The following is a 17,295-nucleotide window of genomic DNA, read 5'->3' as shown; positions in this document are numbered from 1 at the left end:
AAACAGGTGAATGATGTTCTACAGTCTTGGAAGGAAATATAGCCAGCAGAATTGAACGCCCCTAATGTAATCTGAATATCTGTATGTGCTTCTATCAGATTCATATAGAGGAACAATCTGGCCTGGAACAAGGTTCTCCTAGTCTAGAGAAATACAACATGAGCAAGTCTATCCCAAGGGTGGTCATTAAAACATAGAGTAATATCATGAGAAGGCCATTCAGGCAGTGAAGTTACTACCAAATAGATTAAATGTGAATCCTAACTAAACAAGCGTGTTAAAAAATAAGTACATAAATAAAAGCTTTGAGACTGTCTTGAAATAAAGTTAGGACTGTTTCACATAACATCTAGATAAGCATAGGGTACATAAAGCTACCAGGAAAGACAGTGCACTCAATAAACGAAATAAAAAGCCCGTTTCACTTCTGCCTACATTTTTTTTTTTCAAAGACACCCCTGAAAAATCTCCTTGTTTCCTCAAGCTTTGCCTCAAGTTTCCAGGGAAGGGAGATCTAAACCAGACACAAGCAGTTTTCCAATCTGCTCAAGGTAAGTTACAGGGATATTATAAGAATTAAATGTATTATTAAAAGCCAAAAAAAGATAGAAAATATATGGTGGTTTCGTTATTAATGGTGATATTATTAGTGATATAGTCAATCTACAAGCTATAGGGTCTATGATGTCTCCGTTACTAAACAGCAAGTTCCTATCTCTGTGCCATCATTCAAGAGCGAAAAAAGACTACTTTAAGACCCAGTTAATCTGAGATAAGAGTTAAAACTATAAAACTCTTAAAAGAAAACAGAGGAGTAAATCTTTGAGACCTTTGGTTAGGCAATGGTTTCTTAGATGTGACACCAAAAGAATTAACAACAACACAAAATATTGGGAAAATGACATCATCAAACTTTTTTAAACTCCCATTCCTATTTTCAATTCTTTTGGATACGGATCTAGGAGTGGACTTGTGGGTCATATGCTGCTAACTCTATGTTTCACTTTTTGAGGAACTGTCAAAGTGTTTTCTACAGTGGCTGCACCATTTTACATTCCCACCAGATATTAATAAAGGTTCCAGGGGCTTCCCTGGTGGCTCAGCGGTTAAGAATTCACCTGCCAGTGTGGGGGACATGGGTTTGAGCCCTGGTCCAGAAAGAGCCCACAAGCTGCAGAGCAAATGAGCCCGTGCACCACAACTACTGAGCCTGCGCTCTAGAGCCCGCAAGCCACAACTACTGAGCCCACGTGCCACAACTACTGAAGCCCGCACACCTAGAGCCCGTGCTCTGCAATGAGAGAAGCTACCGCACTGAGAAGTCTGTGCACAGCAACGAAGAATAGCCCCTGCTTGCCACAACTAGAGAAAGCCCGCCTGCAGCAATGAAGACCCAACGCAGCCAAAAATAAATAAAATAAAATAAACAAATTTATAAAAAGAAAAATAAATAAAGGTTCCAATTTCTCTATATCCTTGTTAACCCTGCTTATCTTCTGATTTCCTGTTCTTTGTTTTTGTTTTGTTTAATTATAGATATCCTGGTGAGAGTAAAGTGGAATTTCATTCTGGTTTTGATTTGCTTTTCCCTAATAACTAATAACGTTTTCATGTGCTTCTTGGTCATTTGTACAAATGACCTTCTTCTTTGGAAAAATGCCTATGTAAATTCTTTGCCCATTTTAAAACTGGGCTGCTTTTCTTTTTATTGTTGAGTTGTGCAAGTTCTTTATATATTCTGGATACTAGACCCTTATCCAATATATGATTTTTAAATATTTTTCTCCCATTCTGTAGGCTATCTTTTCACTTTCTTATAATTTCCTTTGATGTACAAAAATTTTAAATTTGATGAAGTCCTGTTTATCTATGTTTTTCTTTTGTTGCTTGTATTTTTGGTGTCAGCTATTCAATTCTCCCCCATCTCTTTCAGTTGAGCTATAATACTCCAGTAACATAGCACACAGACTCAAATATGAAGTCATAGCCTAATTCTAATAGAGACCACTTTGTTCACATATGATGCTTATTCTAAGAATACACTCTTGCTAACACAGCTAAAATCTTAAAAACAACAATCCTTTTTCTAACAAAGAGTCCCCTCCCCGCTCTTCTTTTTTTTCTTTTTCTTTTTTTACATACCTCCTGTAGAAGTACCACTCATACTATTGCTTGCAAGCATAGGTGAAGTCTCTGACACTGTGGAGGGTTGGCTACTAGTGACAGCTGAAGCAGTATCAGAGGGCTGCTCAGAGGTAGATGGATTTGAATTGTTAATGGAAGCGCTTGTGGTTTGTGATTCCATTCTCGTGGAAGTGGTTGGTACTACAGTAGGTTCTACAATATAGAAAATGTTTATTTAGCATTTCAAAACAAATTAGGTAATGGGTTATATTTTAATAAAAGCTAACATTTTTATGATAGTTATTAAAACAAAATATGAACCCTCTAGTAAGTACAATATACAGTTAAAAAAAAGTTTTCTTAAAGTTAAACTGCAACATTAGAATGACATGTTATTGCATTTTTAAAAACCCAACACATATATGTATATTCCAATAATTCAAAGGACTAACATAGTTTCTTTGGGTAATGACCATGTAAGTTTTCTGATCACAAAGAAAAGAGGCAAAGTAAAACTCCCTCTGCTATGTCCATACACATTGTCACAGGCTGTTAGAACAGTATACAAATTGTACTTTCTCTGGTTACATTATGGATTCTAGAGTCACACAGCTTGGATAGCAATTCTGATTTCATCACTGACAGTATGATCTAGGATAAATTACTTAACCACTCTATTTCCCCACCTGTAGAACTAGGAAAGTACAGAATTTTCTTCATAGAACTGTTGTTAGGATAAACAGAGATCACACATATAAAGCACTTTATATGATGCTTTACAAGCAGTAGTCATTCAATAAACATTAGCTATGATTTTTAATAACCATTTTAATTTCTTTCTTACATGTCTTTTTGTATGTTTTTCCCCCCAATTTTTTTGCCAATATTAATATTCATCAGTGCTTTCTAATAAAAATTAAAGTTTTTATAGTAGAAATTAAAAGAAATTTCAGGCAGACCTTAACTTATGAATGAGTTATACTTTAGACCCTAATTGTTAAATGATTGTTTAAAAATTAAGAATAATGGGAATAAATCTGTGCAAAGCATAGTCACAATAATTAGACCTGAATTATCACTCTTTAAATGTGATATACAAAGAGAGGACAACTATTCTATACAATGAAGTGAGGTCCGCTGATTCCTGAAACACAAATAGTACCTGTTAGTCTATAGGGGACCCTGTACTTCAGATGCTTAAAGAAATATATTTGCCTAAACAAGGGGGAGGGAGGAACCTCTGTTGATTTGCAAATAGTTTATTTATCTCAGTTTCTCAGTCTTATTGGTATTGACAGTGGCTGAATAATTCTTTGTTGGAGGTGGGAGGGGGGTCGGGGTGGACTGTCCTTTGCACTGTAGGATGTTTAGCAGCAACCCCAGCCTCTACCCATTAGATGTTAATAGCACTCTCCCCCAACTGTGAGAACCAAAAGTGTCTGTAGATATTGCCAAATGTCTCTAGGGGCACAAAATGGCCAGTAGGTAAGAACCACTGGTCTAACTGATAAACTTAAGTTTTGAATTTATTTTTAATAAGATAGAAGCCTTCCACTAAAAGAAACCAGTAGGGAGAAGGGGGCATCTGCTGATCACTGGAATACTTTTAACCTAAATGTAAAAGTATCCTGTTTGAACTAAATTCTAGTGGGCTAAAAGGCTACTCTGTCACCTTTTGTTACTTTACTGGATGGCAGGTGTCACATGGGACAACACACAAAAAGTTTCCAAAAGAGCCATCAATATTTAATTGAGTAATCTTTAATTAATCCCTATTGTATTAACCACTGCCTTACAGATAATTTATGGTGCTTCAAAATAAAAACCGAGACATTGTTAAATGAAATGTAGACAATGGGAATAAATTAGCCCTTAATAAACATCTTAATCCCAAAGTACTGCTACTCTGAAAGTTATAATCATCCAAACTGCAAACAGCCGATATGAGAGCTGATTGCACAAGGCCCCTAACTCTTCCTACCTAGCGAATGTATCTTTTCCAATTTATAGCTAACTGCCAAAATTAACAAATTCATATATGGCTTACTGTCTCCTTAAGGAAATTATGATTGACCATTTCCTTCTAAGATGTAACTATTACTATCTGAAGACAATTGTCAATATGAGGGAAAATTCACATATGTATTCATATATTCATACTTGCTACCACTTTCCCTAACCTCTGTTTTCCAACTCTAGCTTTATTTCCTCAGTTACTTGGGTGCAGCTGTAAGCCAAAACAAAACACTAAAGCTGAGCAGCACATAAGGTAACCATATTATTATACTGAAGGATAACACAACTTTTAAAAGCAAATCGAACATTTCAAATAACCAGTATTAACCATTTAAACTCAGTTATATTGCTTTCCTGTTCTGTATTTTTAAAGTGCTGTTTCTATTTTTCATAGCAAAGTTAAAGTATGATAACAATATTATAAATGAAAGTATCAATAACACATAAGTCTGAGGATAGATCAAACCACCTCTTGTAAAAATAATCTTTTTCTAAGAAAATAACTACCAAGCAATGAAGTAATAATCAGAGAGAATTTTTAGACACAACTTACAAACTGAGGTTATTATATTAATTGAAAAATAACATTAGGATACCTGGCAACTTCCCTGTAATTTAATATATATTACCATTAAGCAGCAATAGAAGTTTCTAGCATATTAAGATACTTCATTTTAGCAAATCTTCTTCATAATTCTACACTGCTAGTACTCCAACTTACCATCTTCATCAACAGTAAGGTCCACAACTTCTGCTGCATTCTGCCTCAAGGGCTGTATAACAGTAGAAATCCTACTGCGGTTCCGTGGCTCCTGTGGCCGACTTGTATGCGAACTTGAACCTTGGCTCCAGTGAGATCTATTGTGTCCAAGGGTTGAACGAGACCTTAAATAACAAAATTTTTAGTTACCTAAGAAATCATAAGCCTTTCTTACAAACTAAGTTGTGAAATTCTTCATTCAAGAATTCTCCAGAGGAGCTTCCCTGGTGGTGCAGTGGTTAAGAATCTGCCTGCCAATGCGGGGGACAAGGGTTCAAGCCCTGGTCTGGGAAGATCCCACATGCCAAAGAGCAACTAAGCCCGTGCACCACAATTACTGAGCCTCGGCTCTAGAGCCCGCGAGCCACAACTACTGAAGCCCACGCACCACAACTACTGAAGCCCACAACAAGAGAAGCCACCGCAATGAGAAGCCTGCGCACTGCAATGAAGAGTAGCCCCCGCTCACCACAACTAGAGAAAGCCCGTGTACAGCAACGAAGACCCAACGCAGCCAAAAATAAATAAATAAAATAAATTTAAAAAAAAAAAGAATTCTCAGAGAAATAATCATAATAGAATTTAAAATTCTGACTAGCATAATGTCTAGCACTCAATAAACATCTGCTGAATTAAATGTTCAACAAATGTTCACCAATCAACTGACCTCAGAAAATGAAAATTGATATGTTAGACCAATCACTGGTGTAAAATACAGGATTCTGTTTCAAGAATGCTGCTCCCTTTTCAATGTTTACTTTGAATATTCACCTGGGTTATAATCAATTATTTACATTTTATGTTAATACCTAAAATTATTCACCACAGGTTTAGTAACAAAAATATCAACACCCTAAACATTTAACGTTCACATGATCTTCTATGTTTAGTTTAGATTGGATCTGCAAAGCATGGCTTTGGGAGTCCCAACCCAAGCTAAGTTTCTGGGACTGTCTAAAAGAGATTCAAAGCACCAGAGAGAGTTCTTGCCATCAGGAGAGGTACGGATAGTTGTAGCTAGTTTACTATAAGAAACATCATCGTTTGAGCTGCTTTAGGCTTTAAAGGCATATAATCACAAACCCTCAACACCGAATGCTTTTATCATCTTTTAATTATGTGTATTGTACTAAATTACTTACAGCATATATTTTATTTTAAAAAATTCTTAAAGGATTCACTGTAATGATCTGGACTAAGGGTACAGAGGGATAGTATGTAGAATATGCAGTCCTCAGGCTTCAAGGAGAAAAAGATAAATATGTTTTAGAAAGATGGGGCTTACAAAGTTGGTTTTTTCTCCTGCCCAAACTGAATGTAAAACTGCCTATAAGCTTATTGTCACTATGTATGGAAAAAGTGAGCCAGATCCACTAACATGCAGTCATCGTATAAGCTTGACCACTCAGAAGAGAACTCCAAAGTTCAAACTGAGCTGACAATGGCCTCAGCAATTACAGAGCCTAAAAGTTTAGAAAGAAGTTCAAATTCTAAAATTAAGTTTTCAAGTAACAGGAGTACAGAGGTTAAATCCTGAGACAGAGTTTTAAAAAAAGACCGTGTGTTCCAGCAAGAATTGTATAGATTAAGGCATGAAGGTAAACAAATATTTCAAGCTGAAATGGTTTTAGATAAGAATGATCACCATTTAAAATTCTTGAGAAACCAAGTCTTTGATGAGAGACTGAGTAGTCTATTATTTTTTAGACGCTGTTAACAGCTGCAGAAACTTCCACGTCCACTATGCAGCACTTCTGTGAAAACTTCACAGGATGTCCTAACTCCAAATATAGTGCTGAGTAAAGTACCAGCAAAAAACTTGATGTATGAGGAACAGTTTCACAGAGGCCTTAGTCGCCCCTATAATTAGTGGCAACTGTCAAATCTTGACACAAAGGGATCTGAAACACAGATACATTCTCTCTTGAACAGGAAGGGCCAAGAGCCAGCTAAAGTGACAAAGTTAATATTCTAGGTAACCATAAGGAAAATAAATACGGCTAATGAGCACTGTGTGTCTTTTCCAAGAGCACTGTCTATCACTATGTAAACGCATCTGCTTGAACATTTAAGCATCTACATGAAAAGAAAGCTCTCCAGTTCCACGAAAAAACAGGTCCTTAGTTTCAACAATTGTTATAGCTCATAAAAACTGAGTCAGCGTTGTACCAACCACTATGGACAGTCACAGAATAACTGTGGCACGTACTGTGGAGTATCAATTTTCCTCGGAGTCTGGGAAAATCATTTAAAACTTAAAGAGGGATATATTATAGAGTGCTCTCTTCCATGCCATTAGAAGTAGTACTCCAATGGGAAAGTGGCAAGTAAAGAAGCACATTCTAGGTATGATTGTAACATGCTTCCAAAATAAGAATGCTTTTTTCTTAAATCAATAACAAATTAAAATACAATAAGCAAATGCATTTCTAAATTCATTCCAACACAAAAATTAAGATTCATCCACAGTTTGGTGTATCAGACGAAAGAGAGCAGTACTTCACTGCTTCCTTTACCAGTATTTGTAATCATCTAAAGCACAGAATGAATTGTGTTAGGGTCTCTCTCTCGTTTTTTTTTCCGTCAAAGTGATTCTCAAAAGGGCAATGTCATTTCCAGTTATTTATCAAAACAAATGAGGATATATCATTCATTTTTTACTACAAGGCTTATATAAAATTACTGAGTGAAGGACAAAAAAATCCAAAAACTATGTTTTATACTAAGTTGTCCTACCAAAATAGCATAAACATCACTGGTATTAATGAGATACCAATATCATTCCCAATACTTATGTACTATTCACATCTAAATTTCAGAGAAGTTTGTGAACTTTCTGAATCATAAAACAAATTCAATTTTATAAAACACCAAGTAAAACTGATGTTTATCTAGAGCAATGACTCAACACTCACTGTATACTTGGGGTGCTTAAAAAAGTACTGATTCCTAAGATTCTGGTTCAGCTGGTCTGGGCTATGGTCCAGGCAATAATATATATTTTATCATCTTCCCAGATGAATCTAATACAGTCTGGTTTGACAACCACTAATCTGGTTGGTATACACACACTAAAACTAGGTAAAGAAAAAAAAAGTAAAAAAATGCAAATATCTGCAGCACAAATGGGTCTAAACATTTACATCTAAAACTTCAAATATACAACCAGGAATTAAAATCTTACCGATAGCTTTCCCCAACTGTTACTATCTCCACTTCACTGTCAGTTGAGGTAACATTAATTTCTTCATTGGCAGTGATCTGGGGAGTGGAGGAAGCTTCTATCACCACAACATCTTCATCAATATTTCCTGGAAACAAAAAGAAAAAACATTTAAAGGGCATATGGGGTAAACAACAAGGTCCTACTATACAGCACAAGGAACTATATTCGGTATCCTATGATAAACCACAATGGAAGAGAATACTAAAAAAAAAAAAAAAAGGATGTGTGTGTGTATATATATATATATATATGTATAACTGAATCACTTTGTATATATATGTATAACTGAATACAAAAAAAGAATGTATATATATATAAAACTGAATCACTTTGCAGAAATTAACACAACGTTGTAAATCAACTATACTTCAATTAAAAAAATAAAGAGCATATGCCTGTCAGCTAACTTAAAGACAAAATTTTTATTTTGACTTTGAAGACTGAAATTCATTACAAAAGTAAAATTCATCTGTCAAATCAAAGTTTTTAAAACGAGAGCTCACTATGCAAAGTGAAAACAGTACTTACTCTCTTAATTTGCACATCTGTTTCCTCTTATGATTTTTGTTTGTTCCTTACAAACTTTTAGTAGTTTCCATAAGAATTTGTATAATCTTATATAAAGATATTAATACTGTAATATCTAAAAGTACTGATTTAAGATCTTATGTAAGATATTCACATTCTATATCAACCCTTTAATATCTGAAATGAAGACACCACACTCTCTGTAAGTTTTCTTCAAGGTTTTTTAATTTATGTAATATGGTATTCTTTTAAGAAAAACACAGTAGCTTTTCAGTTTTGTGCTACAAAATCTGTAATTTTTTTGTACGTGTTCTTTTCTAAAGTATTCCAAGTTCAGAAAGTGCTCACTCATCTAGAAGTTGGTACATTACTATATTTGGTGCAATGTGTTTCCTTAATATTTACTTCACCTAGAACTAATTTTTACTTATGGCATTAGATAAGATTATAAATAGAATCTGGCCCTGCTCAGTGAAATAACCCAGTCACAAAATAACACTGTATGATTTCACTTATGTGAGGCATCTAAAGTAGTCAAATTCCTAGGGAAAGTGGAATGGTGGTTACCAGACCTGTGAGGCGGAAGGAAAAGGGAGTTGTTTAATGGGTATGGACTTTCAGATTGCAAGAAGAAAAAGTTCTGGAGATCTGTTTCACAACAACGTGAATATTCTTAAAACTACTGAACTGCATACTTTAAAATGGTCAAGTAAACAACAAAAAAGAAAAGTTATGTTCCATTTCTTCTCTTGCTATATTTTCCACAAATCTAGGGCTAAAATGTCTTTTTTTAAAACATTCTTCTCTCTTCATTACTATCACCTGTCAATGTAAAGATCAGACAACAGTTTACAAGTAATATCTTGTGATAAGAATTTTCCCATAATAAGAATATTGAGAGCTTAAAATTTCACCCACTTTAAGTGTACATTTCACTGATTTTAGTGTGTTTATGGAGCATAGACATCACCTCAATCCAGTTTTAGAACATTTCCAACACTCTAAGAAGATCCCACATGCCCTATTTCAGTCAATCATTGTCCCTCTAACCCCATCCCTACATCCCTACAACAACTAACATGCTTTCTGTCATTATGGATTGATCTGTATTTTCAAGAGCTCAATAAAAATGGAGTAATACATTACATATCCTTTCATATCTGGCTTATTTCACTGAGTGTACTTATTTTGCGATTTATTCATGTTGTGTGTATCAATAGTTCATTCTTTTTTACTGCTGGGCAGTATCCTATCATATGAATACATCACAGTTTGTTCATCCATTCTTCTGTTGATGGATATCTGAATTTTTCTCACTTTTGGCTATTACAAATAAATACACGTACTTCAGGCATACATGTACTTTCATTTTTCTTGGGTAAATACTTAGGAATGTAATTTCTAAATACTATGGTAAATTTATGTTTAGCATTTTAATGAAGTGCCAAATTGTTTTCCTAAGTGACTGTTCAGTTTTACATTCCCACCAGGAAAATGGGGCTCCATTTTCTCTACATCTTCGCCACTAATTGTTACCATCTCTTTTTTACTATAGCTGTTCTACTGCATGTATAGTAGTATATACAGTAGTATATATTCTTTTCATTTTCTTAATGGTGTCTTATGAAACATACAAGTCTTTCATTTTGATGAAGCCCAAATCAGCTATTTCTTTAATGGATCATGTTTTTGGTGACCTTTTAAAGAAATCTCTGCATAACCAAAGGTGACTAAGAATTTGTATGTTTCTTCTAGAAGTTATATAATTTAGCTCTTACATTTAAGTCTGTGATCCATTTTGTTAATTTCTGTGTCTGACATGATATAAAAGGTCTAAATTCACCTTTTTAGCATGTAGATCCATAACTGTCCCAACACTATTTGTTGAAAAAACTGGAATAATTCTATTTTGATACTTAGTAGATTCAGGTTTTTCTAATTATTCTTCAGGATTATAAAATCAAGGGGAGAGGAAAATTCTTGAGATTTGGACTGGATTGGCATTAAGCATCACTAACAAAGCCCTGATATCTCTATAATATACACACTTTCATCCAAGAACATATCTGTCCAATATCATATTTATAAACCTGTAGAAAAAGTGAGGGTTTGGTTTGATTATAATTGTAACTCTCTATAAAGCTACATAATTTTCTTCAAAGAAGCTAAATATACTCCTATTGAGATTATTCTTACACTCTTTATTCTCTTTGCTGCTGTTGTAAACATGCTCCCTTTCTTCATTACATTTTCTACTAGCACGGTGGCATTCCATTGATACCATATATTCCTTTTTATCCAACTCTTACAGAACTCTTGCTTAGCACAATGACAACAAATGGCTCAACTTTCTTCTCACTGTGGAATTTACGCAGTCTACATTCCTTCACCCGAGGCACCATTCCTAGACAACCTGGAATTTCATCTCTAATATACCTCAACATCATCAAATATCTGCACTACTTCAAAAGCTGGCCACTATCTGGAGGAGGTTACAAGCCCATGACAAAGATCTATAACATGCTCTCTGATACTCCAAAGAGGATAACAAGGAAGGCACTGGTAAATCACAGAGGCAATAAAAGGTGATCTGATTGGAGAAATAGTTATTTTTAAAATATTCTAGGGCTTCCCTGGTGGCGCAGTGGTTGAGGGTCCGCCTGCCGGTGCAGGAGACACGGGTTCGTGCCCCGATCCGGGAGGATCCCACGTGCCGCGGAGCGGCTGGGCCCGTGAACCATGGCCGCTGAGCCTGCGCGTCCGGAGCCTGTGCTCCGCAACGGGAGAGGTCACAACAGTGAGAGGACCGCGTACCACAAAAAAAAAAAAATTCCATAATATTTCTATTTTGGAATACTTACAAATTGTTCTATCCATTAAATAGAAAAAAATTAAGATTTAAAAATTATGTGCAAAGTGTTTTAAGTAGTTTCTAAGTTCTAAAGATTACACACATACACATGTTCAGGTCAAATGTATTTTTAACAGCATAAATATAGGCAGAGAAAAACAAAATAGCAGCACTCAGTGGCTATTTAAAATAATATTATCGATTCAATTTCCAAATTACTTTTCTAATTCTTCGTAATCACATACACGATGCAGCTTAAGGTAAGCGTACACAGGCAATCATATATTTAAAACTAAAAGCATTATATATAAAAATAAAAGACCATGGATTTTTTTTTTTAAAAAAAAAAACCTCTCTTATTTTAACCCACCAACTGGACATTACCACTTTACATGGAGAAAAGCTACATCTATATATCGGCTCTATTAGTGATTTTTCTCCATATATGTATACATGAAATTTCTTTACAAGCCTGTTAAAAAAAAAAATCACCTAACATTATTAAACACCTTTTACACAGTTATGCAAAGTCAAATATAAATGTAACATTTTGAAGTTCCAATGATAAATGATACAAATCTAGCTTTGCTAATGCATTAAAATTCAATTTATATAATTTTTTATGAACTCAGAGATTGTATAACTAAAAGTTATATAAATAACTCATTTAGGCACTGTTACTCTATTGCTTAAACATTTTTCTAAAAAGAATCTTTATAAGCATAACTTGAACATAATACATAAAAATCATGTAACTAAATAATAATCACAATTAGGCAAGATTTGGGCATCTTTAGAATGACTATTATTTAAAACACTATTTAAAGGAAATATTCCTAAAATTATGAAGTTAACCTTAATACAGCTTTTTAAAAATCAAGACAATAGGTCACTTCTTATTGGGCCAATTTCATTTTCATGTCATTTACATGTAGAAATATTAAAGGATGAGACACTTGAGTGCAGCTAAGAGTGATGGGACTGCAGGTGATTTAGCTATTTCTTTTAAGATTACTTATTTTGCTTGTACTTTTTAACACATTTTTGACTGGAGATGTAGTTTCAGCAAAAATCCCCCTGTCAATAATGTATTAATACATCATGAGAAAAATAAAATGTAATAACCTGGGTACTGTAACAATGGTAACAAAAACAATGGTTTCTCTGACAGAGGTCTTCAAGAACCCCCCAAAATCATTGATTATTCTGGTCCCCCTGTGCCTTAAGTCTGGTATGATGCCAATAACAAGAATAGCTTCCAATATGTGAGCACATACTTTGTCCCATGTATAATATTCTGCATGTCTAGCTCCATGAAGAAACTGAAACTTAGAAAGTTTAAACGACTTGTCAAGCAAACATGAGCAACACTTGGAATTAACACCTAATTTCAATTCTAAACTCAGGCTCTTTACATGAAGTATATCACCATGCCGTAACTACTCAACAAGTTGGTGCTAATTACTATCAAAAGAATCTTCCTGTTACGCTACTGCTCCTGTCTTTTGCAGTCACAAAAGTGACTGAAGTTTTAACAGCTTTGACTCTTCTTTGGGACTCTTCTGTTGGGTATCTATCCAACAGAAACGAAAACATATACATACACAAAGAATATGTACCCAAAGGTTCATGGCAGCATTATTCACAATGGTCAAATACTAAAAACAATTAAATGTCCATCACCTGACTAATGGTAAACAAATCCATACAATGGAATACTATAAAGGAACTAAATAATAAAATAAGTAGAACAGAATAGAATTAAATTAAAATGAAATGAAACTAAGTACTGATATCTGCTACGCCATGGATGAACCTCAAAAACACTATGCTAAGTGAAAGAAGCCAGACACAAAAGACCACCTATTATATGATTTCATTTATATGAAATGTCCAGAAAAAGCGAGTCTATACAGACAGCGACAGATTAGAGGCTGTATGCGGAAGTGAGGCCAGGACAGGGATTAACTATAAACAAACAGGGATCCAGGATCTTTGGGGATTAATGGAAATGTTCTGAAACTGTACTGCAGTAATGGCTGCACAGCTCTGAATTTACTAAAAATCACTGAATTGTATACTTAAAATGGATGAATTTTATGGTAGGTAAATTATACCTCAATGAAGCTGTTAAAAAAAAAACACCTGTAAAACATTCCCTGAAAGATACAAAACTAGGGGGCTTCCCTGGTGGCACAGTAGTTGAGAATCCGCCTGCCAATGCAGAGGACACGGGTTCAATCCCTGGTCCGGGAAGATCCCACATGCCATGGAGCAACTAAGCCCATGCGGCACAACTACTGAGTCTGTGCTCTAGAGGCCATGAGCCACAACTACTGAGCCCACGTGCCACAACTACTGAAGCCTGTGCGCCTAGAGCCCATGCTCCACAAGAGAAGCCACTGCAATGAGAAGCCCGCACACTGCAACGAAGAGTGGCCCCCGTTCGCTGCAACCAGAGAAAGCCCGTGCACAGCAATGAAGACCCAACACAGCCAAAAATAAATAAATAAAATAAATAAATTTATTTTTAAAAAAAGATACAAAACTAGATTTCAGTAAATGAAAAGACATTCCATACGCTGGAAGAGGAATACCCAAAATCCTAAAGATGTCAGATCACCCTAATTTAGCCTACAAATACAATCCCAATAAAAATATCATCATGTTTCTCCCCACTACCACCATCCTCAGATAAAAAGTTGATTATAAGTTCACTTGGAAGAATAAACAGGCAAGAATAACCAGGAAAACATGAAAGAGTCTATAATTAAAACAGTGTGCTTCTAGTGTGTGGACAGGCAGACCAACTAATGGAACAGTATGAAAGCTCCATAAATAGATCCAAATACTTATGGAAATTTAACATATGACAAGGGTGGCAACTCAAGTCAATAGAAAAGTTTTTAATGATTTGTTTGGGATAACTGGATAGCCACATGAGACAAAAAGGATCCATTCTTCACACTACATGAGGACAAACATCAAATAGATCTGTGCTTTATACATTTAAAAAAAAAAGGTAAACAATACAAGGGCTAGGGGGGAAATGGGCTAGTTTCCTTTTAAACTTGGAGTGGGGAAAACTTTCCTAATTATGATTCAAAAACCCAGAAACAGTAAAGGTCAATAAGTGTGACTAATTCAAATAAATTTTGGCAAGGTAAAGAAGTATTGCAGAGTCAAAAACATAATGACCAATTTGAGGAAAATGTGTTATATAGGATGTATACCTCTAATATATAAAAAAACTTCTAAAAATGAATGCAAGAATGAAGACCAACATTCCGACAGAAAAACAGGCAAGTGAAATGAACAGATTGATCACAAGAAATGCAAATGACCTTTAAATACATGAAAAGACACACAAACATTAGTCATAAAAAATACAAATTAAAAATGTACTGACATACTATTTCTTGCCTCTCAGATGGGCCAAAAATTAAAATCTGACAACTAATTCTGCTGGAAAGGCTTTGGGAAAATAGGCACTTTCACACACTGCTGATGGACCCAAAATGGTTACGATCCTCTCAGAGAAATCTGGCCATATTTTTAAAATAACATACTCTTTTATCTTTGACTCAACAATTCCCTCCTAGAATTCTATCCCAAAGATACAATGGCAAAAACTATTAAATGACATATACAAAAAGCTATTCACTGCAATGCTATTCATAATAGTAAAAGTCTGCAAACTGTTCGTCGATGGGGACTAGTTGAACAAATTAGGGTATAACTATACAATGGAGTACTGCGGACCTGTGGAAGAAAATAAAAGAGGAATGAAAAAGAATGAATAGAGGAATGAAAGCCTATATATCCTTTATATCTCATCATATATAAACTTTTATTCCTCTATTATATCTCTATACTCTAACGACTGTATACATTAAGTGAAAGAAAGAGATATGTTTTGAGTAAGATAAGGGGAGGATGTATGTATGTGTGTGCGTGTGTATATATATATATATATATATATATATATATATATATATACACACGCACACACATATATTTGATAATTTTTTTAATAAATATATTTTATTTATTTTATTTTTGTCTGTGTTGGGTCTTTGTTGCTACGCGCGGGCTTTCCCTAGTTGCGGCGAGCAGGGGCTACTCTTCATTGCGGTGCACAGGCTTCTCATTGCAGTGGCTTCACTTGTTGCGGAGCTCGGCTCTCGGTGCGCGGGTTTCAGTAGTTGTGGCACGCAGGCTCAGTAGTTGTGGCGCACGGGCTAAGTTGCTCCGCAGCATGTGGGATCTTCCCGGACCAGGGCTTGAACCCATGTCCCCTGCACTGGCAGGTGGATTCTTAACTACTGTGCCACCAGGGAAGCCCTAATATTTTTGAAGAGAAAAAAATGGAACAAACTAAAACAGAAACTAGTGAAAAATGATTATCTATTAGGGAGAAAAAGATAGGAAGAGAGGGCAGAGGTGGAAAACTAGACCTCAATGAATATATCTTGTTTAAAAGTTTTGACTTTGGAACCAGGTAAATATTTCACATAATTAAAAAGCAAAACTAAACAATTTTTACAAATCTCTTAAAAAACAAAACAAAATCCTTTGCAACAACCACAAAACAAATGATCCTAAATGCATATTAAATTGGTGGCATAACCACACAGAAAACCAGCCAAGGGCAAAAAAGGAACCACACAGAAAATTCTTTTATTATATTCAATAGAATTACTGTTAATAATAATTGTAGAGATTTTCATTTACATTCCTTTATGAGTGTTCACTTATGTCTATGTATTTATAGTTTGTATAGAATAAAAAAGTAATTAATAGTGTTAAGAATCCAGATTTTCAATGTGATAGTAAAGAGATCCAAAAATAAAACACAAGCTTACATAAAAACCCTAATCCTAAATTTTCAATGGAAATAGTCATATGAATTAATTATTTATCTTTCTAAAATCTTTACATTCCTAACTCTGTCCATTAAGAAAGACAAAAAGCAATGATAACCCAGTAGAACAATGAGCACTTTCGTTCCCAGTGGATAGCTTCTAACTATCACTTCTCAATAAAAGGAAATCAGGAGTGCTTGGAATGACTGGTTCCAGGTTTGGAACAGGAAATGTAAAGGATGAATCTGGACTATCTTGTTACATCAGAGAGTAAGGAAGTTATCAAAGACTAGTGGAGTGGCATCAAAAGGACACAAACCAGGGACTTCCCTTGTGATGCAGTGGTTAAGAACCTGCCTGCCAATGCAGGGGACACGGGTTCGAGCCCTGTTCTGGGAAGATCCCACATGCCGTGAAGCAACTAAGCCCGTGTGCCACAACTACTGAGCCTGCGTTCTAGAGCCTGCGAGCCACAGCTACTGAGCCCACGTGCTGCAACTACTGAAGCCCGCGCGCCTACAGTCCATGCTCCGTAACAAGAGAAGCCACCACAATGAGAAGTCCACGCACAGCAACGAAGAGTACCCCCTGCTCGCCGCAACTAGAGAAAGCCCGCGCGCAGCAACGAAGACCCAACACAGCCAAAAATAAATACAATTTTTAAAAAAAGGACACAAACCAACTTGAAGATGCTCCCACTGGCCAAAGATGAAAGTATCTGAACATCAAAAAGAATAAAAAGACTGCAACACATCAACTATGCTAAAATTCATGAGTTCAAAATGATAATTGAAAATGAAAAACCTCTCTGAATATTGCTAAAGTTTATTCTGAAAGTGGTAAATGAAGGTAAAGACTCAAGCATTCATCTTACATTTACTCTATCACCTTCATTTCAGAGTAAACAATTAGCTGATGCAGGGAG

General features: G+C 35.3%; 1 protein-coding gene across 5 annotated transcripts in view; it reads right to left on the bottom strand.

Moving 5' to 3' along the window:
- RNF111 (ring finger protein 111) overlaps nt 1–17,295 on the bottom strand; it is an 81,710-nt gene that overhangs the window by 26,256 nt on the left and 38,159 nt on the right. For all 5 annotated transcript variants that reach the window (XM_065901212.1, XM_065901200.1, XM_065901206.1 and 2 more), the window contains 3 exons: nt 8,085–8,211; nt 4,862–5,025; nt 2,143–2,337 (listed from right to left, as the gene is read on the bottom strand). In XM_065901212.1, coding sequence (XP_065757284.1) covers nt 2,143–2,337; nt 4,862–5,025; nt 8,085–8,211 — 486 coding nt within the window. The remainder of the gene's footprint in view (nt 1–2,142; nt 2,338–4,861; nt 5,026–8,084; nt 8,212–17,295) is intronic.

The sequence above is a fragment of the Phocoena phocoena genome, chromosome 2 (assembly GCF_963924675.1).
Source record: "Phocoena phocoena chromosome 2, mPhoPho1.1, whole genome shotgun sequence".
In the NCBI taxonomy this organism is placed as follows: Eukaryota; Metazoa; Chordata; class Mammalia; order Artiodactyla; family Phocoenidae; genus Phocoena; species Phocoena phocoena.
Note: the sequence above shows the minus strand (reverse complement) of the source record. Positions and strands in the feature narration are given on the sequence as shown.